Source organism: Nelumbo lutea, chromosome 3 (genome assembly GCF_056320005.1).
Source record: "Nelumbo lutea isolate HS-2025 chromosome 3, American lotus-T2T, whole genome shotgun sequence".
Classification (NCBI taxonomy): Eukaryota; Viridiplantae; Streptophyta; class Magnoliopsida; order Proteales; family Nelumbonaceae; genus Nelumbo; species Nelumbo lutea.
Genome location: NC_142686.1, coordinates 95,838,765 through 95,865,763, shown reverse-complemented (window position 1 = coordinate 95,865,763; position 26,999 = coordinate 95,838,765). Strand labels below are relative to the sequence as shown.

General features: G+C 38.5%; 1 protein-coding gene across 5 annotated transcripts in view; it reads right to left on the bottom strand.

Annotated features, from left to right (window-relative positions):
- PRP39-2 (Tetratricopeptide repeat (TPR)-like superfamily protein) overlaps positions 1-26,999 on the bottom strand; it is an 89,141-nt gene that overhangs the window by 1,165 nt on the left and 60,977 nt on the right. For 2 of the 5 annotated variants that reach the window (XM_088974575.1, XM_088974576.1), the window contains exons 5-11: positions 26,111-26,483; positions 25,880-26,023; positions 11,600-11,752; positions 11,388-11,504; positions 10,045-10,125; positions 4,547-4,696; positions 44-1,621 (exon numbers count right to left, since the gene is read on the bottom strand). In XM_088974575.1, coding sequence (XP_088830701.1) covers positions 44-1,621; positions 4,547-4,696; positions 10,045-10,125; positions 11,388-11,504; positions 11,600-11,752; positions 25,880-26,023; positions 26,111-26,483 — 2,596 coding nt within the window. The remainder of the gene's footprint in view (positions 1-43; positions 1,622-4,546; positions 4,697-10,044; positions 10,126-11,387; positions 11,505-11,599; positions 11,753-25,879; positions 26,024-26,110; positions 26,484-26,999) is intronic. The other 3 variants (XM_088974578.1, XM_088974579.1, XM_088974577.1) reach the window with 3 other exon arrangements.

Sequence of the window (26,999 nt, the reverse complement as noted above, 5' to 3'; positions counted from 1 at the left end):
GGGGGTGTGGAGGGGAGGAGAGATGCTTTTATACAAAGCGTACCTGTTGGTAATAGTTGTTCCATGTCTGCATCTGCAATGATGTTATCTGTTGTTGCTGCTGATGGTGATTATTGTGTTGTGGTGGCTGCTGCTGCTGGATTTGCGGATGTTGCTGCTGTTGATGGCAATGTGGTGGTTGTGGCTTCTGTTGATGTTGATGATACAGTGCTTGTTGTGGCTGCTGCTGCTGCTGTTGATGGTACTGAAGTTGTTGCTGCTTTTGTGGCTGCTGCTGGTACTGTAACTGCTGAACATGTTGTTGATGTTGTTGTTGTTGCTGCTGCTGGTAATAATAATATTGCCACATCTGAGTAGCATATGCCTCATTGATTTGCATATGTCCATTCTGTTCACTATTTTGCAGTGGATATGGATAAACATGTCCTTGAGGGTAGGAAACATGTTGAGTGACCACTTGTGAATGTGGTGCACATGCAAAGCCCTGCTGCTGAACATTGTGAGCTGGCCAGACGTGAGCACCCGCTGTTTGAACATGAGCAGAAGCCACCTGATGCTGGTTTTGCACTTGGGGGCCATGCTGAACCTGTGGGATTTGCCAGGATGGAGGCTGACAGGGATAACCTTGGTTCATGGGCATTTGGGAGTGAATTTCAGCAGGTTGGACAGATGAATTTGGAGAAACCTGCCATTGTTGAGGATACTGGGCTTGAGGATACCCATGAAATCCAAGATTGGTATCTCTAGGAGTTTGCCCGGTAAAATTCATCTGATGCAAGTTTCCTCCATTGATGACATTATGATGCAATGGGCCATCTGTATGTGATATAGATTGTGAATGTGTCTGTGCTTGTGGAGAACCTGGATCCATGGCCTTATGTGGAGAATCATTTTCTGTTTGAGAATGAACCCCAGCAGGGTCATCGGCTTCGGTGCACGGCATATTAGATACAGAAATATCCTTATCATCACCACCATCTTGTAATCTGCTTCCATTCGACCTAGGAGTTCCTTGAGGAGCTTCACAGCCACGAGATGTAGTAGGAGCAGAATCCTGTTCATGATCTGTGTTTAATGAAAGACCCTCGAGTGAAGGCAACTTAGGATCAAATTTGGACTCCTGGTCAGATGCTTTACAAAGTTTGTTTTCCTTTTTGGAATACTTTTGCACAGCCTCTGTAGATTGAGGACCATTATGGGCTTCATGCACTAAATCATAAGCATCCTCATTCTGCTTGACTGCATCTTGCCAAGATTCTTCTTCTACAGCTGGTAATGTTACCTGTTGCATTTGCTCTTGTCTGACATCATTAGCTTCTTCTAATTGGGACCGGCCAGTGGCACTGTTGTTAGACTGTATATCAGGATTTTCATACACAGAGAATTTCTGGTTTAACCTTGGATGTTCAAATGGGCCATGAGAGCTATCATTTTCAGAAGCACAACTAGGAAGGGGAATAAGAGTATCTTGTCTTACTTCTTTGGCCATTTCTTGGGTGTGATTCCCTTTGGCTGGATGCTTACATGGGAAAGGAGGTCTCATCAAATGCGGGAAAAGCCGCCAGTGACGATTCCATGCCTTCATAATATCATGGATGGTTCCACAGAGGTCCAGAAACTGCTATTATCAAAGATTGATAAATGTATATAAGTGGACAATGTAGAAAATTTATCCAATAATAGACACATGGAAATTACATTTCTAAAGAAAGCTTAGTTTCTTTCTTACTGAATTAGTTAAATTACTAAAAGATGGGAATGGGTTCTTCTTAATGCCTAGATACTATACTGCAGGACCTATGGAGTAGAGGGAAGATCCACTGCCTTCAAGCTTACAGAAGATAGGTCAGCAGAATTTAGCTGTAGTAACTAGGCAAACCAAGGTTGCAGATATACACAAGTGTCAGTATGGTCTCACTGTAATGCTATGCTCCAATGATAATGAACTGGGATAGAGTCAAGTTGCAATCCAACATAAGGGTAGCATAACTGTTATTCAAAGTCAAAAGTAAGACATTTAGGTAATCAATATTTTAAACTTCTAGTTTTCACTGAAAGGTGCATTAGTGGTGCTCATTCAGACAAGTTGCTGGATCTATGAGAATTTCAAGCTCACAGGATGCTTAAGAACTTGAGTTATATTAACAGAAGAGAGGAGAAATAAGGAGGAAGAGAAGGGAGAGAGAGGAGAGAAGGGAGAAGAGAAGAGAAAGGTTTTGGAGTCAACTAACTGACTGGCGGCGCCAGCTTATATTATTATATATAGGGCAACCATAATTAAAAGGGAAAAGACCCTTATGCCCCTGCTTAAGTTAGAGTACATAAACAATGATAAAAAACTTACTTTAACCAGACCAAACAGACCCTAACGCAGCAGAATACAAACATAAAAGTAAAGTAAACATTTCAACACTCCCCCTCAAGTTGGGACATAGATGTCAATCATGCCCAATTTGTCACACAAAATATTATGCCACACAAGTTTTTCTCTAATAAAATGCTTAACTTGGAGTGCACGCTTCTCCGCTCACAAGTTTTTCTCTAATAAAATGCTTAGTTGGAGTGCACACTTCTCCGCTCATTTCTCTAATAAAATGCTTACCCATTTCAATATGTTTTGTTTTATCATGGAGGACTGGGTTAACAGCAATATTGATAGCAGCTTTATTGTCACAATAGAGTGACATAGGTTTGTTAACTGTAAAACCCAGCTCTCCTAACAAGTTTTTTATCCACATGATTTCAGTAACTCCATGAGACATAGCTTTGTATTCTGCTTCAGCACTAGATCTAGCCACTACACTTTGCTTCTTACTTTTCCAGGTGACTACATTTCCTCCCACAAAGGTACAATACCCACTGGTAGATTTTCTATCATCAACAGCCAGGAGGGGTCATAAAACAGTACCATCACACCACAATGGTTAAAAAACAGGCCATCCACGACCTACAGGCTTTCTATTTTCAGGTATGGGATCACACGATCCATAAAAAAAGAGGTTAGAACCTCACAACTTCTCTGACGGCATTCAACAGTCCTGATTCATTTGTTTTTTTCTTGGTACACAACCAAGAGAAGAAAAAAGGTAATAGAACAAGTTTGTACCAGTCGTAGGTCAGCCTTTCCGATCTCAATTGAAGAAGACAGCAAGATAGGTAAGAGAGAACTTGTTTGATCTGCTCTCAGACCCAGTAGAACCACTCTGATACCATATTAACAGAAGAAGAGAGGAGAAATAAGGAAGAAGAGAAGGGAGAGAGAGGAGAGAAGGGAGAAGAGAAAAGAAAGGTTCTGGAGTCAACTGACTGGTGGTGCCAGCTTATATTATTATATATAGGGCGACCATAATTAAAAGGAAAAAGACCCTTACACACTTGCTTAAGTTAGAGTACATAAACAATGATAAAAACTTAATTTAACCAGACCAAACAGACCCTAACTCAGCAGAATAAACATAAAAAATAATGTAAACGTTCCAACAAGTTACACAAGGAGGCTATGTATGGTGGATGAAGTAGATCCCTAATCCCTCCTACCACAAGGTTTCTGGCTAAAGAAATTTTGATAAACCATACTCCCACCAGATAGAAGAACAATGCCAGATATGGATTAGCAAACTAGGTCTTCAGTAAACATAAAAAAGAAATCATGTTTTATCAAAAGGTCAAAACAACTAATAGGTGTGGCATAGAAGGCTTGCCAGTGCTAAGAGTTTCATACCAGAAAATAATGTAGAAAGTAATAAATCAAGGAGTTGAACCAGGATTAGACCATGGTTGTAAGGAACCATACCTTCAGAAAAATAAACCATGCCATTCAAGATATACAACAATACCTTGTTTTAGAATAGGCATATAGGGGGTTGGTCCATTCAAAACATAACTCAAATAAAAATAAGTCCTAACCACCATTTTTCAAGGGCAAGAGATTTAAAGATTAACTAAAATCTTGGGCTGGCAAGTGTGAAAATGTGGATTCAAGTCTGAGAGTGGCCACTTTGTGCAGAAAAAAAATGCTGAAGGTTAGGACTGTATCCAGTCTACTCCAAGACCCCCGGTAGCTGGGACCAACATTTGCTAATGGCCTTTTTTACAAAGGTAGTCCTAAGACAAATAAAGCAAATTAGTAAAATTAAGACCTCAAAGCTTAGTAAAAATAGAAAATTGGATCTACTACATATAATAAATTTGAATTTCACTAAATAATAAAACTTTCGTACAATATATAGTATGCTCAAGGCCAAGATAACCATGATAAAGAAGTAACTTACTACAATTAGTAATTTTTTACAGAAAAACTAACATTAAAAATTCTTTTACAGCAATTTCTCACCAATCTTCTTCATTTTTGTCTTGTGCCAATTTCCAATTAATTGGTTCATGAATGCAAATACTGTTTGTTTAGCATCGTGTATCATAAAGCCCGCTAAGATTTGCACACATGGAACACAAAAATGGCATTACACATGCAAGAAACATATTATCCTTTCATTCTTTCCTTAAAAATGATAGAATATATAGTAGATCAGTCAAAGGGAAAAGCAACCTCTAAATATAAGCTTGATATATCCTCACGATCTTGAGTGTTTAAACCTTTGGATACATCTGACCCTGGAGAGATTGCATTGGCTACAATTGCATCTAACACATTCACCTGCCTTGGCCCTCCATGCATCATCTCAAAGTTTATTAATTCCTGCACAAGTAACAGGGTGTAAACAATTTGGCAGATCCACTGAATTTGCAAAAGCAATGACACTTCCAATATGATGCTCTTACATATAAGTATATAAAATATGTATTCAAGGATTAAGGTCATTACCCAATGCTGGTTCTGGCTATCTGGGTCTTGGGAGGGGTGAACTGGGTAAGGACCTAACCTCCAAGGCTTCAACATAATTTAGGATTTGATTCCCCGGATGCACAAGTTATTGTCTCTCTCTCTCTCAAAAGAATAAAATAAAATAATAGTGATTTATCAAAAAAGAAAATCCAACATATTTTGCACCAAGTGGCTACACTCGGACTCATTTCCATGTTCTCATGCTTGAGCCTGAGATTTTACTATCACATCTAACGATAATAAATAGGGCCCAAGGCTTAGATGATCATCAAACAGAACAGAATGGATAAACAGGATTCGTGTCGATGATCCCTTATTGTTGGGACAAGGCTTAGATGGTGATGATCTAACAATGGCCCCTATTTATTAAAATCTATGCACATATCATCAAGACTGGTGATCAAGTAATGAAACCTAATGATTGTAAAAAACTCTATGAGAACTCCTTCAACATTTTGCATTGTTTAATTACATGCCCAATTTATATAAATCGAGGAATCATGGATCTAAGCATTACTACCATTTCTTATGGTTGTTTGGTTGGGAGAGGTATCAAAAAGGCCTAAATCTATTTCAAGGAATCAAGTATGAAATGGGGGACAGGATGAAAGTGAGATTTTGGAAGGACAATGGTGTGACAAAAGACTTCTAATGGAGCTCTTCCTTGTATTTTAAATTCCATAGATGCCACAGTGGGACAGTTGTATGAAATTAATGGTAGTAGGGTAGTTTGGGCATCAAGAATCAGAAGAAATCTCCACTCTCCAGATTCAAAGATGTGCTCTGATCCAAGAACTTAGGGATACCTGCCTATGGAAAGGAACAAGTCTTGAATTTACACAGTGAGGTTCTTGTTCACGCAATTGTGATGCTTGCCAAAAGAACCTTTTCCACCAAAGCATGGGATCCACCATCACAGTTGAAAGTCTCCCAAGTGTGGACAGTAGCGATGGTCAAATGTCTTACAAGATACGAGCAGCTGAGAAGAGGTAGGGAGATTCCTTAAACCAGCTATGTCCTTTGCACACATGAGACGGAGACAACAGACCATCTTTTTATATACTGCCTTTACCAATGACAATACCGGCTTATTTTTGTCAATTGTTCGATATCAGTTGGTACTTTAGTAATACAGTGACAATGGTGTTGTCTGAGTTGTCAAATGTAAACCTATGATCATAGTTGTCAAGGTGGTGATGCCTAGCAACTAAGCACTTTTTATCTCCCCTCACCCATATGCCAAGCAGTTTCCATACACACACACATACACACAAACACACACACACACACTAGTAAACTTTTTCTATGATACATGAGCTGTCTCATTTAACATAACACAAAAAATGGATCTATTTTTATGTAAAATTTAAAACTTTCACTCCATTTTCATTATTAATAAAAACAATTTTTTTTTTATATAATGTGATGAATGTATAACATCAACGATGTCTCTTTATATAAACTTTTTCTACTTTTCATAGCTTTTAGTATTTCTGTCTATTTTTAATTTTTTATCATTTAATTATGATATCATGGTTTAACCTAGATTATTGAATTCTTGAACCATTCCATGAATGGAAAACATTTTCCTTTTCAAGACAATTTTACTTTTTGCATTCCATTTCCACCATCAATTAAAGAAATTCTTATTTATCACACTCATTTTCTTTAATATGATGGCTATATAATATTAGAGATGTGGTAAATTTTCTACTAATATTTTTTGTATTTCTATATTTTTAAATTTTATTATTTAATTATAACATCATGGGTTGACCCATTTGTCTGGTACAATTGGCCCATTTGGTTTTAAATCTTGTATTTCATAATATCATTAATAAAAGTATTTCTTGTTTATCACACTTGTCTTTTTTATTATGAATTAATATATAATGTTAAAGATGTGTCTACATTTTTCTATTTTATGTATTGTCTATATTTTTTATTATTTTCTACTTTTAGAAAAATATATTATTTTACTATGACATCATGGGTTAATCTATTGATCTAAATGTTTAAACCATTGGCCCACCACTTGGGGAGGAAAATGGTATCATTTATGGATTAGTTTTAAACATTGCATTCTATCTCTATCATTAACAATAATACTTTTTGTTTATCATATCTATTTTTGTTTAGTATGACAAATATATAATATTAAAGATGCAACTACAAAATTCTAATTTTTTATTTATGTATTTTTATTTATTTTTAAATTTTATTATTTAATAATGGTATCTTGGGACTCTGGATTTCCTACCCACAACTCTACCCATGTGTACCCACAAAACACTACCCCCCTCCCCATGCATAATAACATGTAAGAGGATGAGGTGTTCCCCATTTGTGGCTGTGATGTTATGTGGGTAGGTGTGGGTAGAGTTGTCGTGGGTAGGAAATCCAGACTTGTATCTTGGACTCACTTGTTTGACCCAAATGGTATAACTACTTATCTAACACCTAGAAAAACCGATTCCATTTTTAGTTGATTTTAAAATATAGTATTTTATTTATATCAATAACCTCTCTTAACATTTATCTGAATACTAAAACTAATACAATTAAATATTTTCAAAACCCAATTTTACCCCTTCAGCTATTTGTGTCAATTTCATTAAACAAAGACCTGCCATCAAAGAAATTCACTTTTTTGCAAGTAGTAAAGACCTGTTGAAATTAAGATTATGTTGGACCACTACAAAATTTGATATTAAAATGAGTTCATAGTAATACCCAACCTGAGGTTGTCACCATTTAAGTAACCGGACTCTCCAACATCTAGTCGCCGCTGCTAGATCACAAGGGCAAACCAGGGCCGCTACAAACGAATACTCAACCAGACCCCAACAGCATTCAAGCTAATGGGAACTCCTCATCTTTAACTCAGCTTTAGTTTTTGGTTTTTATAGGCCATTAACACCCAAATCTTCCTCTCTTTGTCTCACTTACTACTAACCACTGATGATTTTTCCTCATCTTATCCAACTTCCAAATTGAATTGTTAAAGCTTTCCAACTATAGCTTTAATGGTTATTAATGGTTTTTAGATTAAAGAGGTGGGAGGAGATTTATCCCTTTTCTTCTCATAATGAAAGGCCATTGATTTCTAAGGTTTCTACTTCCTTACCCATAATTGTTGAGAAGTTACACAGGTAGAGATTGATTGAGGAGCTCTGAAATGGGTTTTAGTTGCTCATAGACCTTGATAAGGGATTCATCACGTTCGATAGTTTGAAGAGAAACTCTTACCTTTTGGGGCTGTAAGGATCGATAGATGACAAGATGCAGATCATGTTGAGGGAAGAAGATGTGGATGGCAATGGGGTTCTTAATCAGATGGAGTTCTCTATCTTCATTTTCAGATTAAGATTCGATTTGATGGAATCATCTAAGATGTTGCTAGAAGACTTGAACAAGATCTGATGGATGTATATGCCTTTCAGTTCTCTTATTTTTCCCTCTTTACATTGCTCTATTTTTCTTTTCTTCATTTGTTCTTTTGATTGGTGCAAGAATTGAGAAGAGTAGAAAATAAAATACAACAAAAGAATACGAAAAAGCATTTGTTTATATTTTTTTATTGATGTATCAGCATTCTTTATACCATTTCTCTCTCTCTCTCTCTCTCTTCAATTTTATTCCATTCTCTTCTGGCCTACTTATTCCTGTTCATGTGGGACTGAGGGAACCCCGGTTTGTTATGACTTTAGCTCCAAGTTATATTAGTCAAATGGGTGAAGTAGAGGAAGTGAATTTATAAGAGGACACGATGAGTTTTGTAAAAGATCTGAAGGTGAGAAGGTGAAGTGGTGAACCGATGAAAGGATGTTTGTTCCTTTGGCTCAGTTTGGAAGGAGTACAAATACAAATATGTAGAGTGCAAAACCTTGTGTTTTATATTATTTTGCATGCATTTGTATTGTACATATTTGTATTCATTCTTGTCTCAGGTTGGAAGAAGTACAAATGCAAATATGTGGAGTGCAAAACCTTGTATTTTGTATGTATTTATACTGTACATATTTCTATTTATACCCTCTCTAAACTGAGCCTTTTTTACAAGTTTTGCAAAAAATGACTCATCATCGACCATTAAACTTTAATATAGCTTGTGATTGGGGTGTGTCCAGCTTCAACAATGTAGTGTGTCATTCTTGCAAGTCCACAGCAATTTTAGAATCACCTTCAATAATCAACCTCTCAATCCCCAATTCTTTAGCTTTCTCCACCCCATACGCAGCTGCCAACAGTTCTGATCTCATCACATCTCCATGCTGAATAGGACCTGAAAACATGGCTAGAATATTTCCATTTTCCTCCCTGATTACCCCACCAATACCTGAAGGTCCATGATTGCCCATGCAGCTGCCATCAAAATTTAATTTCTCCCATCCAGCACATTGATAACTATGGCTATGATGCTCAAATACGGATACAGACACGGACATGGATAATATAAACAGGACAGATATCCCATGTAATATGCTTATATTCATGCTTTAATATCTAGTTTTGAAGCTAAATGTCATTTGTCAAGACTTATGCCTTGCCAAATTTAATTGTCTAACTTCTACAGAATTTTATAGTATAATTTGTTAAATCATACATAAAAACAGCATTGGGAATAGTGGATCCCCTCAATTTTTTTGAAGAATCTGTGGAATTCAAGTTTTTTTCATTTCTTTTCCTAGTCAGTTCTCTAGACTCGAGAAATAATAAGGTGGCTGTTACATACAAGAACTTGGTGCCTCAAAAGGTGATCCTTTTATACCTCTTCTACACTCAGAAAAGTTGAGATTCAGGTAGTGCAAGAGTAATAAATTGTGAATTGCAAAAGAACTGCAACTTTCTTTTGTTGATGATTAAAGGGAAACAAATTCAACAAAGGGGCTTTGGAGTTAATCATGTTGGATATAGGTAAATGAGATGCACTTTTTGATGTTTCATTGCCACCAAAATTTAGAAGGATATATATGGACCTGCCTTTGGGTAATCAATTGAGTAAATTGAAGATTGTTTGGACTGGATATAGAAAGTTCTCAACTACCCTAACCCAGCATTGGATTTTGTAGAGTTTGTTCATCTAGTGCATGCCAGATTAAAGTTTCTATTAGATGTAAATAAATTTCCCGGTGAGGCATCAAACATGAAATTATAAAGAAAAAAGAATAGAGAAAAAAAAGGAAGCAATATGCAAATACCTCTAAAAGTAATCTGCAATATGGTAAATGATGAATACCCTCAATTAAGACTTCTCTAGTAGCATCTATGCTACAGGTGATCTATTAAGAAATTCAGGAGAAAAAAAATCAGTAGCAACTTCCTGTTAATAGAGGAACATCAAATAGAGAAATCCACCTCATAATGAAAAAAGAAGAATATGTCGGTCAATGAAATAACAAACAAAGACTCAAATAAGAATATTATACTAAAAAATCTCATAAAATCAATCTTGAATTGCCTTTATGGAACTAAACATTCAGACAGTGTTGTATCAGTAATTCTGCAGATAAACATAGAACTATATACTACAGCCAAATAAGTTCACATCAACCGATAAAAATCACATACAAACATATTAATTATCACAAATGCAGAACCAAAAAGATCATTTAAAAATCTGTAAAGAAATTCCATATTTTTAGGTTGTATGCTAAAGAACTTGGAGTACCACTTACCCTCACTCCTGGCCTAATATGCATACTTAAACCAACACTCTCATTCCTAAGCCATAACTAAGTATTAGTGCTAAACATTAATTCTTTATTCTGGATTTGCAGAATTTTATAATTGCCTACCCATTTCAATGGTCCTGCCAAACACGTAAATTTGAAGGTCTCCCTCTTACATGTATGTGAAAACCCACACATGGCCTTTCACAATTCAACCTAATCATAAAGGACATGGATTGAAGTAGTAAGAAATGAACAGAACAGAATGGTGGAACAGGATTCATGTTGCTGACCTCATATAGTTAGGACAAGGCTGAGATGATGGTGATGATGATGAATTCAAAACAGAAAGGTAAAACCCAAATAAAGCCAAGCAAGCTTTCTCAAGAGAAAGCATGCCAATAAAAAAAATTGTGCTGAACAGAGTGCTGAAACAGGATTCATGTAGCCAGCCTCATATAGTTAGGACTTGGGACAAGAACAGAATGGTGAACAGATGATGATGATGATAAATGTGCAGAACAACTAAACCAAGCAAGCTTTCTCAAGAGAAAGCATGCCAATAAAAAATGTGCAAAACAAAGGATCCTGCTTTACATTTTAAAAACATGCTTTAATTATTTCCAAGTAGAATGTTCTTACCATCATCAGGTATGAATGTCCATGTAACAAGCACAGGAGAAACATGATCATAAACAAAAGTTCAAAAAACACAGGTGTAACACATGAAACAGATGTCCAAGTCCAATTCCAAACACATCCAGATTGGTGTGAAACTATATTGTATACATAAACTAATAACTAAAACCCCAAATAAGACTTCAGCAGTTAATGAGTTAAAAATTCTTATCTACCATATAATTGGACCCTACCATGTACTTAAACCGTGAAAAATGAACATAAAGAATTGAAAGAAAATGTGAATTCTGTTTCTCTTTGGCCATCTGAAGTGCTTTTTCATATACATTAGAAGCTGCTCCAAAATTTCCCTGACAAAAAATGGACAAACATTTTTTTGGTAAGTGCATAAAAGTACTTCCCCACAAGGCACCAACTAGGTAAGATGAATAGGCAACCTACACACCAGACGTTTTTCCATATTGGCTTCTTTTGCAACACTTTCAATGAAGACAGAGTCCAATTCTGGATCACATCGAGGAAATGCAGCACGGGCACCAACTACGTCTCCTATTTGCTCCCTAAACCTAGCGCAGAAAAGATGAATTGCTGGCACTCTCTGCTTGCAAAGGAATGTACACATAAAGTTATTGAGTACTAATGGATTAGGTCATATGAAACAATAATAAATAGTAATAATGCTAACAAGAACAACAACAAATCATGTGTGGAATGTCCCTGATTGCTCAAAAAGTTTTGAGCTACAACAAAAAATATGTTTAATTCTGTTAAATTATAGTGTCTGTGCAGGATCAATTTAGTCTTTTTCCTCTTTTATTTAAGTTATAAGGGTGGCAGTTCTTGATACTGAGACTCTTAGCCCTATTCTTTTCTAAATCCTTTTTTTTTTATGAATCTATTCTTTTCTAAATCTTCTTCTCTTTGTTTCTCCTTTCTCAACTTAATCTGTGTCTCCTAGGTTTCTACTAGGTTTTTGCTTGTTTAAATTATAAATTACAGGTTAAATCACATGGTATCAGAGCAAGGTTGATCAATCTGCTCGACTTGCTCTGTGAAGGATGCTTCAACCAGGTTCAGCTGAAGGTTTCCACTCATATACAGTGAAGGGAGGGGAAAATAAAAAAGGACCGATTGCCCAGGGGTATAGGAGGCTTCCATGCTTCAATTGCATTGGTCATTTGGTTGTTGATGGTATTCTAGACTCCCTCTATTTGGCAGTTCAAAGAGGGACAGTGTACATGGTACAGGTAAGTTGATTCTGGTCTGTGCATGGTGAAATGAAGCAACATGGGGTTGATTCTGGTCTGTGAATGGTGGGATGAAGCAACACTGTTTTCGTTTTCCAATTGATGTGGTGAGGTCGGTCAGTTTTTAGAAGGGTTTCTTGGTGTTTTTATCTCTGTTTAGAGGTGTTATGGCTAGGCTGTTGGTGTTCCCAGGAGAGTTTCAGAATCAGCTGAGTGCTTTTTGGTCTTGGAAGGTGTTAACCCGTGGGTGTAAATTGCTGAAATAGTTTACCGGTGATCTAAAGTGGGTAATGGGCTGAAAATCAAGTTTTGGACTTATTAACAGCCGAACAGAGAAGAGAGGTAGGAGAAGAGAAGAGGAAGAGAGGAGAGAGGAGAGAAGAGAAGAGAGAGATTTGGAGTCTGCTACAGTGCTGTGGCGCCAGCTTATATTAATATATATAAGGCGACCATAATGAGAAGGGAAAGGACCCTTATGCCCCTACTTAAGTTACAACATAAAAAACAAAAGAAAAAACTGCTTTAATTTGTCCAAACGGACCCTAACTCAGCAGAATACCAACACTTCCCTTCAAGTTGGGACATGGATGTCAATCATGCCCAACTTGTCACACAAATTATTATGCCGCACGTGTTGAAGGCCCTTGGTGAAAATGTCTGCAAGTTGTTCCTCTGAACTAACATAAGGAGTGCACACTTCTCCGCTCACAAGTTTTTCTCTAATAAAATGCTTGTCCACCTCAATATGTTTTGTTCTATCATGGAGGATTGGGTTAGTAGCAATGTTGATAGCAACCTTGTTGTCACAGTATAGTGACATAGGTTTGTTAACTGCAAAACTCAACTCTCCTAACAAATTTTTTATCCACACCATTTCAGCAACTCCATGAGACATGGCTCTGTATTCTGCCTCAGCACTGGATCTAGCCACCACACTTTGCTTCTTACTTCTCTAGGTGACTAGGTTTCTCCCACAAAGGTACAATACCCACTGGTAGATTTTCTATCATCGATTGCCCCTGCCTAATCAGCATTTGTATACACTTTCACTTTCAAATGCCCATGTTTCTGGAAAAGCAAACCAGCTCTTGGGAACTTCTTGAGGTATTTAAGGATTCTTTCAGTAGCTTCAAAGTGAATTGTCTTAGGATTATGCATGAACTGACTAAAAACACCCACTGCATAGGCAATATCAGGTCTGGTCATAGACAAATATAAGAGTCTTTTTACAAGTCTCTGGAACTTCTTTACATCTTTCAAACACTCCCCCTGATTGTCTCCTAGCTGATGGTTGGTTCAATGGGCGAATCAATTGGTTTCACTCCCAACTTGCCTGTATCCTCTAATAGATCTAGTACATATGTTCTTTGGAAAATAAAGATGCTCCTTTTTGAGCGGGCAACTTCAATTCCAAGAAAATAACGTAAGGGGCCTAGATCTTTCACCTCAAATTGAGTGGATAGGAATTTTTTCAGCTTTTGTATTTCAATCTTCCAGTCTCCTGTGATTACTATGTCATCAACATAGACAATTAAAACTACAATTTTCCCTTCACCTTTTTTCACAAATAAAGTATGATCTGACTGGCATTGTTTGAATCCCATCTGTTGCACTGCTAAATGAAACCTATTAAACCAAGCCTAAGGTGATTGCTTCAACCCATATAAAGATTTTTTTTAACTTGCACACCTTCTGCTCACTACCTTTGGCACCGAAACCTGGAGGTTTAGTCATGTAAACCTCTTCCTCTAGGTCACCATTCAAGAATGCATTCTTGATATCCAACTGATGAAGTTCCCAATCAAGGTTAGTTGCCAGTAAGAGGAGGATTCTGATTGAATTCATCTTGGCTATTGGAGCAAAGGTCTCTGCATAGTCTACTCCATACACTTGTGTAAACTCTTTGGCCACCAATCTAGCTTTGTATCTTTCTATTGAACCATCAACTCTATGCTTTACAGTGAATACCCACTTGCAACCCACTGGTTCCTTCCCTTCAGGAAGATCCACTAACTCTCAGGCGCCACTTTTGTGTAAGGCATTAATTTCTTCCTTCATTGCATCTGTCCATTTAGGTTTGGATAAAGATTTTGCCACATTCTTAGGAATAGAGGCACTATCAATAGAGGAAAGGAATGCATGGTATGAAGGTGAAATATGATCATAGGACACAAAGTGAGAGATAGGATGATTAGTAGTACAAGACCTAACACCCTTTCTCTTAGCAATAGGAACATCAAGATCATTAACAACAGGAGGATCAATGTTAAGAGATTCAGGCATATCATTGGGAACAAGTGTACCTGGCTGATGAGGAGGATCTACCTCTAGAGAATCCAATGATATTGGCTGCATAGTTTCAAGTTCCATGGCTCTTGAACTCTGCTGGCTATTATGGCGGCGAAGAAAGACCCGAAATGGAGAAGGGTCGGGAAGAGGAGGTAGTTGAACCTGAGTGTGTTTCTCCTCAACCCTACTCTCCCCCTGAGGAGAAACTGAGAAGAAGGGTTGACTCTCAAAGAATGATACATCCATGGATACATGGTACTTGTGTGAAGCAGGATCGTAGCAACGGTAACCCTTTTGAGATAACGGATAACCAAGAAAAACATAAGGAGTGGCACGAGGATCGAGTTTACTGCGAGTAGGAGACAAGTCATGAACGAAGAAACAACACCCAAAGACACGCATTGGAATGGGGGACAACGGAGCTGTAGGAAACAAGAGTTGATGCGAGGCCTTATACTCTAGTAGCCGAGATGGCATACGGTTGATGATATATGTAGCACACATAACAACATCCATCCAAAAATGTTTCAGAACATTCATATTAAGTAATAAACCATGAGCTACCTCAAGTAGATGATGATTTTTCCTTTCAGCAACACCATTTTGTTGAGGTATCCTGGCACAAGAGCTTCGATGAAGAGATTCACACGAAGCAAAGAACTCCGTGAGATCACTATGGAAGTACTCTTTTGCATTGTTTGACTGGAAAATGTGAATTTCAATTTGAAATTGAGTGAACCATTCGTTGAAAGTTTTTCACAATCTTTGGCACTTCATCTCTAGATCACATAGGATACACCCAAGTATATCTAGAATAGTCATCGATCAAAGTAATGAAATATTTATATCCAATCTCAGTAGGTAGAGAAATAGGGCCCCAAACATCAGAATAGACAATAAGAAAAGGAAATTCAGATCTTTTATTTCTTAAAGGAAGGAATTTCTACAATGTTTTCTCAATTGGCATGTATGACATTGCAATTTACTAACTAACAAAGACTTAAACAACTCAGGAAACATAAGTTTTAAAGACTCAAACGAAAGGTGACCAAGAAAATTATGCCACAAATGGGCATGACTCTCACTAAAAGAACTTAAAAACTCTCTAGCCACAAGACCAACTTTATTCTCCAACACGTAGAGTCCACCATGCTTCCTCTACCAATTGTCTTCTCCGAGGTCAAATCCTGAAATACACACGAAGAAGGAAAGAAGGTCACTGAACAATTCAAGGAATGAGTAATACTGGTAATGGAAAGTAAATTGATAGGTAATTTAGGAACATGCAACACATTAGAGAGGGCAAGACCAAAAAAAAGGAAGGGAGATGGTTCCTTGACCGGCTATGGTGGAATAAGACCCATCAGCCAGTCTCACCTTATCTCTCATAGAGAGAAGGTTATATGCCTGAAATAAATCTGACTTACCAGTCATGTGGTTTGAGGCTCCAGAGTCAATTATCTAAGGGGAATCAGATGTATGAGATGACACATAGAAGGCAGTGGCAGTGTTACCTGATGTAGACGCAAAGGAGGTAGAAGGAGTAGGGCCAGAATCCATATGGCGAAGTGTCCTACCATATAATTCCAAGTAGTCACGAAAGGAGTTGATGATCTCTTCCTTGGGGTCAGAACCAGAGTGTCGCTCTTGGGGTACCATGGGACTAGTCTCTTGAGATGCCACATTTGCTAAGTTATATTTCTTTTGACTCTGTTGGATTGGCTTCTTACTCGGATCAGACTTCTTACTTAATTCCTGAGCCCATTTCGGCTTGCCATGAAGATCCCAACATGTGTCTCTAGTGTGCTTGGACTTTTGACAGTGAGTGCACCAAAGTTTGTCTTTGTCATCCACTCTCCTCTATGAATCTCCCTTTTTAAAAGAACCTCCAACATTTGAACTTGTACCCCCTTGGACAGCTAGTGCAATTGGTTCCCCTTCTGTACAATTCATCACACTTCTTCTGCTCTCTTCAGACCGAACTTGGAAATAAACTTCTTGGACTGAAGGTAGGTTCTTACTTCCTAAGATTTGTACCCTCATGGATTCATATGTAGGATTCAGCTCCAAAAGAAAGGCAAATACCCATTGCTGGGAAACAAGTGATTTGTAGGCCTTTGCATTCTCATCGCACTTTCAATTCACACTTTGATAATGATCCAGTTCCTTCCAAATTGATGTCAAGTTTGAATAGTACACCAAGAGACTCCTCTCCCCTTGCTTGCAAGTGGAGGATTCTACTTGTAATTGATATATCTTTGCAATAGTGTCTCTGTTCTGAATAGGTAGATTTTACTTGTTCCTATATTTCACAAGCTGTTTCAGCCAACATAAATGTCTTCCTTACTTGTGGCAGCATGGAAACCAAGAGCCATGACATCACCATGCTATTTTCTTGGTCTCATCTGTCATGTTCAGCACTACCAATCTTTGGTTCCTTGGTTTTACCATTAATATACCCAATTTTACCTCTAGCAGTAATATAAAGTTTAATTCCCCTTGACCATTCAAGATAGTTTAGTCCATCAAAGGGGATTACAGCCATGGGAAAACTCATATCCATCCCCCCACTCATTCCATTTTGACCTCCTGAAATTCCTAAAGGTGCAGAATTCTCAGAGGACATGATTCAAACACCTTTCAGACCTTACACACACCTTATGATCCCTCCTATCACCAAACAAACAGTCCTAGAAACACCAAGGATGAAGCCCACATGCACACACTGCAATCTAGACACAATCTGACCACAAACCAGCCTAGATCGTCCAAAAAAGGCAAGATTTTAGGGTGATCTCAGAGATGATCTGACTTAGCAGTCACACTCCACCAACTTCCAGACACCCCAAACACATCAACTGCTAAGAGGGGTCATAAACCAGTATGGTTACACCACAAGGGTTAAAAGATCAGGTCATCCACAACCTACAGATCTGAATTCTCAGACATGGGATCACACGATCCATAAAAAAAGAGGTTCGAACCTCACAGCTTCTCAGAAAACATTCAGCAGTCTGGAGTCATATAGTTTCTTCTTGGTACACGACCAAGGAAAAGGAAAAAAACACAAAAAAATCTGTACCAGTCGTAGGTCTCCACTTTTTTTATCTCAATTGAAGAAGACAGCAGGTTGAAGCTTGTTCGATCTGCTCACAGGCCTAACAGAACCACTCTGATACCATATTAACAGCCGAACAGAGGTGGGAGAAGAGGAGAGAAGAGAGAAGAGAGGAGAGAAGAGAAGAGAGAAGAGAGAGATTTGGAGTCTGCTATAGTGTTGCTACAGTGCTGGCGGCGCCAGCTTATATTAATATATATAGGGCGACCATAATTAGAAGGAAAAGGACCCTTGTGCCCCTACTTAAGTTACAGCATAAAAAACAAAAGAAAAAATTGGCCCTAACTCAGCAGAATACAAACATAATAAATAAAGCTAACATTCCAACAGGACTGACCTTTGGTGGGCCTAGATACCTTGGCCAACACTTTTCCTCGCCTGTTCAACCTTTCTCTTTCCAAAGGTGCCACTGTTACTTTCTGTATCCAATCCTTGCCCTCTGGAATTAACTGGAATTAACTGGAATCTAAATCTCAGAAGACCTTTAAGAAACTTTGAGATTAATGAGACAGTAAACCTTTCAAGTTCTCTAAGTGAAGTTTACATTTCCTCAGCAAACCCAGACCAACGCATTTGGAAACTTTAACCTGATGGCAAATTCTCAACTAAGTCCTTCAGAGCACTGGTTATGGGAATCTCCAACTCTAATTTTCCCCACAAGAGGGTCTGGTGCTCCAATATTCCACCTAGAGTCTCTTTCTTTGTTTGACCTGCCTCTACAAAATCAACACTTGTGACTTGGTTCAGAAGAAGAACAAAGGCAGATTTTTTATCTCCCTCCATGCTTGCCCTTTTTGTCTGAAAGAAGGTGAATTCACCTCTTTCTTCATTGCCCAGAAACAAAAATCTGCTTCTACTTCCTTAATTTTGCAGGGTACAGCTTGTTCTTTCCTAGAAGTTCAATCGATTTCATCTGGCAATGGAGGGGCAATGATCTTGGAAACAGGGGGAAAATTTATTGGTGCACAATTTTTTTACCATAAAAATGAGAATTTTATTCAATTAAGAGAATTAGATACAGAATCACAGCAATTAGAAAACAGATATTGCAACTTTTATCTTTATGGCTTCCACTAGATCTTCTTTTGACCTATACTTCTAGTTGAAATTTCTTACATTCCTTTCCTCCCATATTGTCTGCACCACCACTGCCCTTACTAATTTCCACATAACCTTTCCTCTTTTTGTTGGCTGCCTAAGAAAGTTTGGATCAAAGAAGGGTTCTACATCTTGGGGAGCACTCCACCCACAACCAAAAAGAGAGCAAAAAGATTCTCAAACAAAAAGCACAAAAGGGCAATGGATCATTAAATGGGGCAGGGATTCACCATCTACAGAGCAAAGAATGCACATATGAGGGGAGAGGCATTTATTCGGCCTCCTTGTTTGAAGCATGTCACAGGTGTTCACCTTCCCAAGAAACACCTCCCAACATAGAGCTTGAACTTTTGGTGGAATGGGCTTGCTCCATACCTTTTGTACTGGAAAATTCTCATTCCCAATAGGAGTTTGTACAAGGGTATTGAAGAAAGAAGCACAGGTAAAGGTGCCATCGGAAGAAGCAGATCATACTCTAGTGTCCTCCAAAGATTGAACCAAGTAGCTGACTTGAGAGTATCAAGCAAACAAATAAGGAACTCACATTCATTATCCCTCAAACCCCTTTTGAAACCAATGAAAAGGGAGCACAAAGGAGTATCGCCCAGCTAGAGATCTTCCCATAAAAGCACCCTAGCACCACAACCCACATCAACTCTGATGAGATTAAAAAACATAGGATATACGGTATACCTCTTGAATTACTTTCCACGGAGAGCCCGAGGAAGATGTGGGGGCTATCTTTGCATCCTAGCCATTGTTCATTAGCTTGTGAATGCTTTCTATAACCTTATGACATAGCCTGTTACTTTCCAATGGAAACCTCCAAAGCCACTTTCCTAACAAAGAAGTATTCTTGTGGACTAAGTTCCCCAATCCTAAACCCTCCTTTTCCTTTGTTTTATTGACTTGTTCCCACTTTACTAGATGATCCCTCTTTTCCTCCCCAAGTTCCCAGAGAAAATCCCTCGCATGTTTTTCTAATTGTCCTGCCGCTCTAATTGGAATTCTAAAGGTTGATAGGAAATAGACAGGTAAGTTTTCTAGAGTTGCTCTAATTAGGGTAATTCTCCCACCTATGGATATATAATTCCTCTTCCAAAGTGCCAACTTCCTTGTAAACCTCTCCACCACTAGCTTCCAAAAGACTTCTGATCTTGGATTCCCTCCCAAAGGTAACCCTAAGTACTATAAATGGTCATTGTTTGACCACACCCCACAAGCTCAACTAGCTCTCTCAAACTTCCATCTTCCAAATTAATCCCTGCTATACAACTTTTTCCCTAAACTTTCACGCAAATTCCTTATACTCTCTTGATTGCCTCCATCGCAAAATAAAATGATGTCATCTTCAAATTGCAAATGAGTGACTATCACCTCAAGTCTTCCTATCCTCCATCCTCTAAAAAGGTTTCTCTAATCAGCCTCCATAATCATCCTACTTAGGAGATCCCCTGGTGAAAAGGAAGGAGGGGGGGAAGGGGATCCCCTTGTCTCAATCCTATTTTTGCTAGAAAGTAATCTTTATCCACACCATTAATCATGATCGAGTATTGCACTAAACTAATGTCACAGGGGTAGTTCTACAGCGGAAGAAACCCGTGTGGTGTCCAGGCCAAGGTAGGCTAGGACAAGCCTTATGTGTGCTTGGAGGCTAGGAGTTGCCCGATGAGATGGCTCCACCAAGGTCAGTAGCATTGGATCATGACCTCAAGTCGCATGGTCGGGGCACTCGGCTGGCTCTGGCCGGTCCATGGGAGGCGCCGCTTACGTGCTAAAGGGGGAAGACCATGATGTGAGGCTATGGGGCGCCGATGTGATGGGTCTCCTGTATGCCGATGATGTGGGCACCTGTGTGCCATGATGAAAGGCAACCGCTGGGCCGGAACACACCCGTGCGCTATGGGCAATGGGGTAGCTCACTCAGCTTGGGCAAGGGGCTGGCGTGGTGAAGGGTCATGCTTGAGCCAGGCCCGCATGCCAAGCCTCCCTTGAGTGTTGGCAGTGCAGTGCCGGTCCATGAACTGTCCCCATGAGCATGTGTGCGCCCATGAGGAACCCTGGTAGCCATGCTAGCCATTAACCAAGGCCACCCCGCAAGGGATGATGGTCTAGGAGTGCCAAGGTTAGGCACCCAAGGAGGTCGACCACCCCTCCTCAAAGAGTACGTTAAGCTTTTGGTGGTCTGCCTGAAGATAATATCACTTTTCCCAAAAATCTTACAGGCAAAAATGACGATGGTGTCCCTTAACATAAGCCCGCCAAGCGTAGGCAAGGCTAAGCCTGTGTCAGACCGTGACACTAAGGCATCCTTTCATTCACATCTCCACTGCTCCCTTAACCTGATTCTCCCCATAATTTCCAAAAGAAAAGACCAGTCCACAAAGTCATAAGCCTTCTCTAAATCTAACTTGCACACCAAGTCCCTCCCTCTCCTCCTCTTCTTTGCTACACATTCATTTGCTACCCATACCTGGTTGGTGATCTGTCTTCCTTCAACAAAGGCAACTTGATGTTGTGAGATGACCAAAGGTGATACCTTTTTTAGTCTCCCGGCTAAGACTTTTGTTGTAAACTTGTAGAGGCTTCCCACTAGGCTTATTGGTCTGAAATCCTTTGGAATTTTTGCTTCCTTATTCTTGGGAATTAGGGCAATGAAAGTTGAGTTTATACCTTGAGAAATCTCCCTTTCAACATAGAAATCATTGAACACTTCCAACAAATCTCTTTTGATGAGATCCCAACACTCCTGGTAAAAAGCTAAAGAGAAACCATCCGCTCTAGGGGCTTTAGACCTTTCCATTGAGAAAACCACCTCTCTGACTTCTATAGAAAACTCCACCTCTAAGGCTGCAGCCATAAGCTTCAGGCACTCTATTTTTTTTTTTTTTGGTTTTTGAGGAGTCAATAAAAAATTCATTAAAAGACAAGGTTCCAAATACATCAAGTACATACTTCTAGTACATGCTCAAAATATTAAACTGAAAAGGCTTCTACATTACAAGGCTGTAAGTCAAGGGAATTCCAGAAATTTTCCAATAAACCAGCTTTGGAGACTTGATCAAAATCTGGGAGACCAAGAACCCACTCTGATATCAGATTGGACAGTGTAGCTACCATGTATTTTATATTGTTTGACCTGTTCTCGAAAACTCTTCTGTTTCTCTCCCTCCAAATAGACCAACATACTGCAAAAGGAACACAACTCCACACATCCCAAATAGAAAAGAGAAGAAACTCCATATGAAGCTTACTATGCTGCATGAGAAGAACAAATGGAAGACTGTTTCTTCCTCCTGATTGCACAAATAGCACCAACTAGTCAGATGAAATCCCCTAGAGGTGAGGATGCTATCATGTGCTACCAACCAAGCAAAAGCTTCTACCCTAGGGGGTATTGGATTCCCCCATACTCCTTTTATCTGATCTAGACCCCTTTCTTCTTTAATTAATGCTTTGTAGAATGACTTGACTGTGAATCTGCCTTCCTTGCATTCTTTCCACCAGAGACCATCTTCTATATCTCTAGAAATGCTGTTTCCTTCTAATTTTTCCAGCAGTGGTATACACTCTTCCACTTCTTGGTCTAATAGAGGCCTTCTGAACTTCGGGTTCAAAATCAATTGCTCCCCTCTCCACTCATAACATTGGGCTATCGAGACTTGTTGTTCTGTTAACTTGTATAGTCTTGGACACACCACACTAGATTTAGGCACTCTATTCCATTGAACAGCTAGTAGGAAATGTCTCCTCTCCCCTTGACTCTAGTAGACATTCTTAAAGTGATCCATAAAAACTCTGATAATCCCCTGCTCCCTAGTTATCTCAAGGCCATCCACTTCTAGCCTAGCAATTTGATTCTATCTTCTTCTCCCATTGGCTAGCGAGTGAAAAAACTTTGTATTGCCACCCCCATCTAACAGCCACTTGCATCTAGATTTCTTCCTCCAAGAAATCTGTTCCTTCCTAAGGACTTTTTCTAACTCACATTTTAACTTTCATCTTTCCTCTCTTTCCTTACTGTTCACAGTTCTAAGAGCTTCTTTCTTATCTAGCTCCTCAATCCTTGAAATAATTTCTTCTTTGATTTCCTCCACTTTACCAAAAGTATCCTTGTTCCACGCCTTTATTTTCTCCTTTAAACCCTCAAGCTTCCTCAAGAAGTTAACCCCTTTCTTCAAGCCTCTACCCCCTGCCTCTTGTCACCAACGTTTAACCTTTTCTACAAAGGTAGGGTCTTCCAGCCAAATGTTTCCATACCTAAATGGTGTTATGGTGTGTTTGGTAAGAAAGAAACAATCGCCTTTTTGAAAACAAAACCAGCTCATTTGAAGATTTACTCTCCCACATTACTTTCTTGGGCAATCTATGGGCCTCTTTTTCTACAGAGCTCAAAGGCTTATCTCTGAATGATTTGCAAAGAAGTTTGGGGGAAATTCTATTCTCCTCACCAGGATCTTCTAGCAGGTCAATTGTTGTTCCTATAAAGTTGATACCAGAGTTGGCTCTAAATTTTGATGGCAGTGCTTTGGGAAACCCTGGATTGGCAAAGTTTTTAGAGGAAGGGAGGAAAGCATTAAGTGGGCAATTAGTGGCCCAATCAGGGTTGCTGATTCATCAAAAGCAGAAATCCTAGCTGCACTCACTGGTCTTTGAATTGCTAAAGAAAATGGCTGGTTTGTTCTAACTCTAAAAGGAGACTCTGCAAACACAATAAGATGGTTAGGGGAGGAGGAGGCAGGCCCTTGGAGACTAGCACATTACCTGTCCAAGGCCAGAGACATTTTGAACACCTTAATTGTAAATTTAATCTGGACTCCCAGAGAACTAAATACTACAGCTGATGGTTTAGCTAAATCAGGTACCTTTAGGGAAAATCTGTACAGTGAAAGAAATCTGCCTTCGTAATTTCTTTTTGCTGGTTTTGTTGTAGTATGTACATCTCCTCGTGTACCTTTCCTTTTATTAATACAATCTATTCTGGGCACAATTGTAAGAAAGGGGTGTTGTCTAAGGAAGAGATAAGTCCTTTTATCTCTCATTGTCTTTATATGTACATTTATTCATTATACCATTCCATTTTCCTAATCTTAATGAAAGTTTATAGTCATTGATCAAATAAAAGGCTACTCACAATTGTATGGAGTAGACTATACAAAAACTTTCTCTCCTGTTGCCAAAATTGGACCAATCCAGGTTCTGATATCTTTAGCAGCAATATATGACTAGCCTTTATTTCAGCTTGACGTCAAGAATAACTTCTTACACGGTAATCTTCTTAAGGAGGTTTATATGGAGCAACCATCAAGGATTGTTGCTCAAGGGGAGGATGGTAAAGTGTGTAGACTCAAGAAGGCAATCTATGGGTTGAAACTGTCTCCCTGTGCTTGGTTTGGAAAATTCAGTGAACAAGTAAAAGACTTTGGTATGAAACAGTATCAAGTTGACCACTCAGTATTCAACAATGAGACTGAAGTTGGGAAAATTTTGTTGGTGGTATATGTAGATGATATTGTTATAACTTGTAGTGATAGTATGGGGATTGATGGATTGAAGGCATCTCTACATGATAGAGGGAATCTTGAGGTAGAAGGTTACATAGATGCTGATTGGGTTGGCTCAATATTTGACAAAAGATCCACTATAGGGTATAATACCTTTCTTGGAAGGAATCTGGTGACATGAAAGAGTAAGAAACAGACTATAGTAGCAAGGAGCAGTGTTGAAGCTGAATACAGAGCCATGGCACACATTGCATGTGAATTACTGTGGTTGAAGAATCTCTTACAGGAGATGGGGTCCTCAGTTGACAGCCCAACGCAGTCCACATCTCATCTAATCTAGTTTTCCATGAGAGAACAAAGCACATAGAGGTTGATTCACACTTTGTAAGAGAAAATGAGTTTAGTGGAATCAAGGAAGAGTGGGTTACATATGTAACAAACTGGGGTTATATGACATATTACATATCACTAGCTTGAGGGGGAGTTTTAGAGTCAGTAGTCATGAGGGAATTTTAGTCTTTATGTTTTGTTATTAATAGTTGCATTGTCTCTTTTATCTTAGTTTATAATTAGGGACATAAAAGTCTTGCACCTTAAAAGTTCAAAACATATAAATAAAAAGGTGGTTGGCTGGAGAGTGATTTTTTTCTCTCCAGCCGTTTCTCTCTATTCTCTTCTCCTTCTCTTTCTCTTGTTGTCTATTCTTTCTGTCTTATTTCTGACCTAGAACTGAACCAGTGCTAACTAAACCATTAACAGAGGAGAACCAACCCAAGCATCCTCCCAGAACCTTATTGAGTCTCCAGAATAGATGTCATACCTAATAAAGTTGAGAAACTGATGGAGAAAATCATGAATAGCCTTCCACAGTGATGCAAGAGTTGCCCGATAAGATACACCTGCATCCCAACCATTGACCAACCTATCATGAATACTAGCCACAACCTTATGCCACAATTTCTCTGTCTCTAACGACCATCTCTATAACCATCCCTAGTAGGGCCATATTCTTCTTATATCAGTAATTTCACATCATTTGAATCAAATCCTTAAATAAATACATTGACAATTAGACTCTTTGTATCCACTTTTTCATCCCCTCCACAATGCATCCTGTTAACAAATACAGATGTAACCAAGGATGCTGAAACAAGCAATTAAGGTCAACCTGCCCCAGGTCCTTCAAGTAGATCTCCAAGGTTCAGGGTGATAATTCAACATCAAGAATTTTTTATAGTATTAATGATGATTTTGATTAGTCTAATATGCTGGATAGCATCAAAGATTGGAGAAAATTAGAACAAATCAGTTCTAAAGTCATTTTTTTCAAAACAACCATCAGCTAAAAATTTAAGATGCAAAGGTTCCATGAGTCAAACAGAACAAAATGAATCACAGAATCCAAGAAATATGAAAGAAAAGTAAATAAGAAATTGAAAAATATAAATCATGGATATTCTGATCAATACCTTTAGAAAAACTTGTGTTGCTCGAACAAGTGCAAAGTTTGCCATCTCTCTTCCCCCTTTAGTTTCCATAAGTTCCACATACCGCATCCAGAATTCAGGGTAATTAGCACAGGGAATTAAGCATCTCTCATAAAGTTTTACAGTCTGTCATTAACAAAAGAGTCATTTTAGATACTAACAAGCAACAACCAGAGGTCCAACCAAGTACAACATTGAGGAATCAATCTATACCCAGTCAAAATCTCCTTGCATCTCCACGAAGTCGAGATAGTGATGCCAATTTTCCAACTGATTGGCATCAAGTGGCTTTACATGAAAATAAGGCCGCCGGATTTGACTTTCAAAGCAATGGATCTTTGCATCCAATTTTCTTGCTTTCTGATAGAACCATTCTCCAGCCAATAAATATTTCTGCAGTCCTTTAAAATTATGCAAGCCAATTGCTGGTTTGAAGATGTCTTTGATGGCACCCACGATTTCCTTCTCTTGATAAGATGCAGCTTCTCTAGTTTCACAATTAAGTACAACCTCTGATTGTTCTTTTTTGGCACTCTTATTCTGACATTCTATCTCATCTTTCCAAATGGCAGCCAATTTCTTAAAACTGAGAGTTTGTGAGAGAGGCATTTAATAAGTAATATTGTACAAAAAGTGAAATTTATGAGGATAACAACATTAGTAGAACAAAATAAGATTTTATTTATAGTAAGAGAGAGAGAGAGAGGGAGGGAGAGAGAGAGAATTGACAACAATGATAAAGAACAATAAATGAGCACCTGGACTGGAGTACTTTAACGTTTAAAAGAGAAAAATAAGTAAGTGATGCTGGTAAAATAACACGTTCCAAACACATCCAAAACTTTTCCTACTCCCACAATTAGTAATCCACTTAATGAATTACAAATGTTTAGTGAAGTTGCAGGATTACAATCATAGTTAAAGGTTCAAATCTGTCAAGTAGAGCAATACATTCAATTGACATGAATTAAAGAATGGTGAATGATGTACATAGCAAGCATGATGCAGTAGGGCTGGAACAAACTATCACAAGTCAGAAACAGAGTGAGAGTGTAGAGGAAGATAAAAGAGAGAGAAATCCTAAGGAATCACTAGGGTTTGT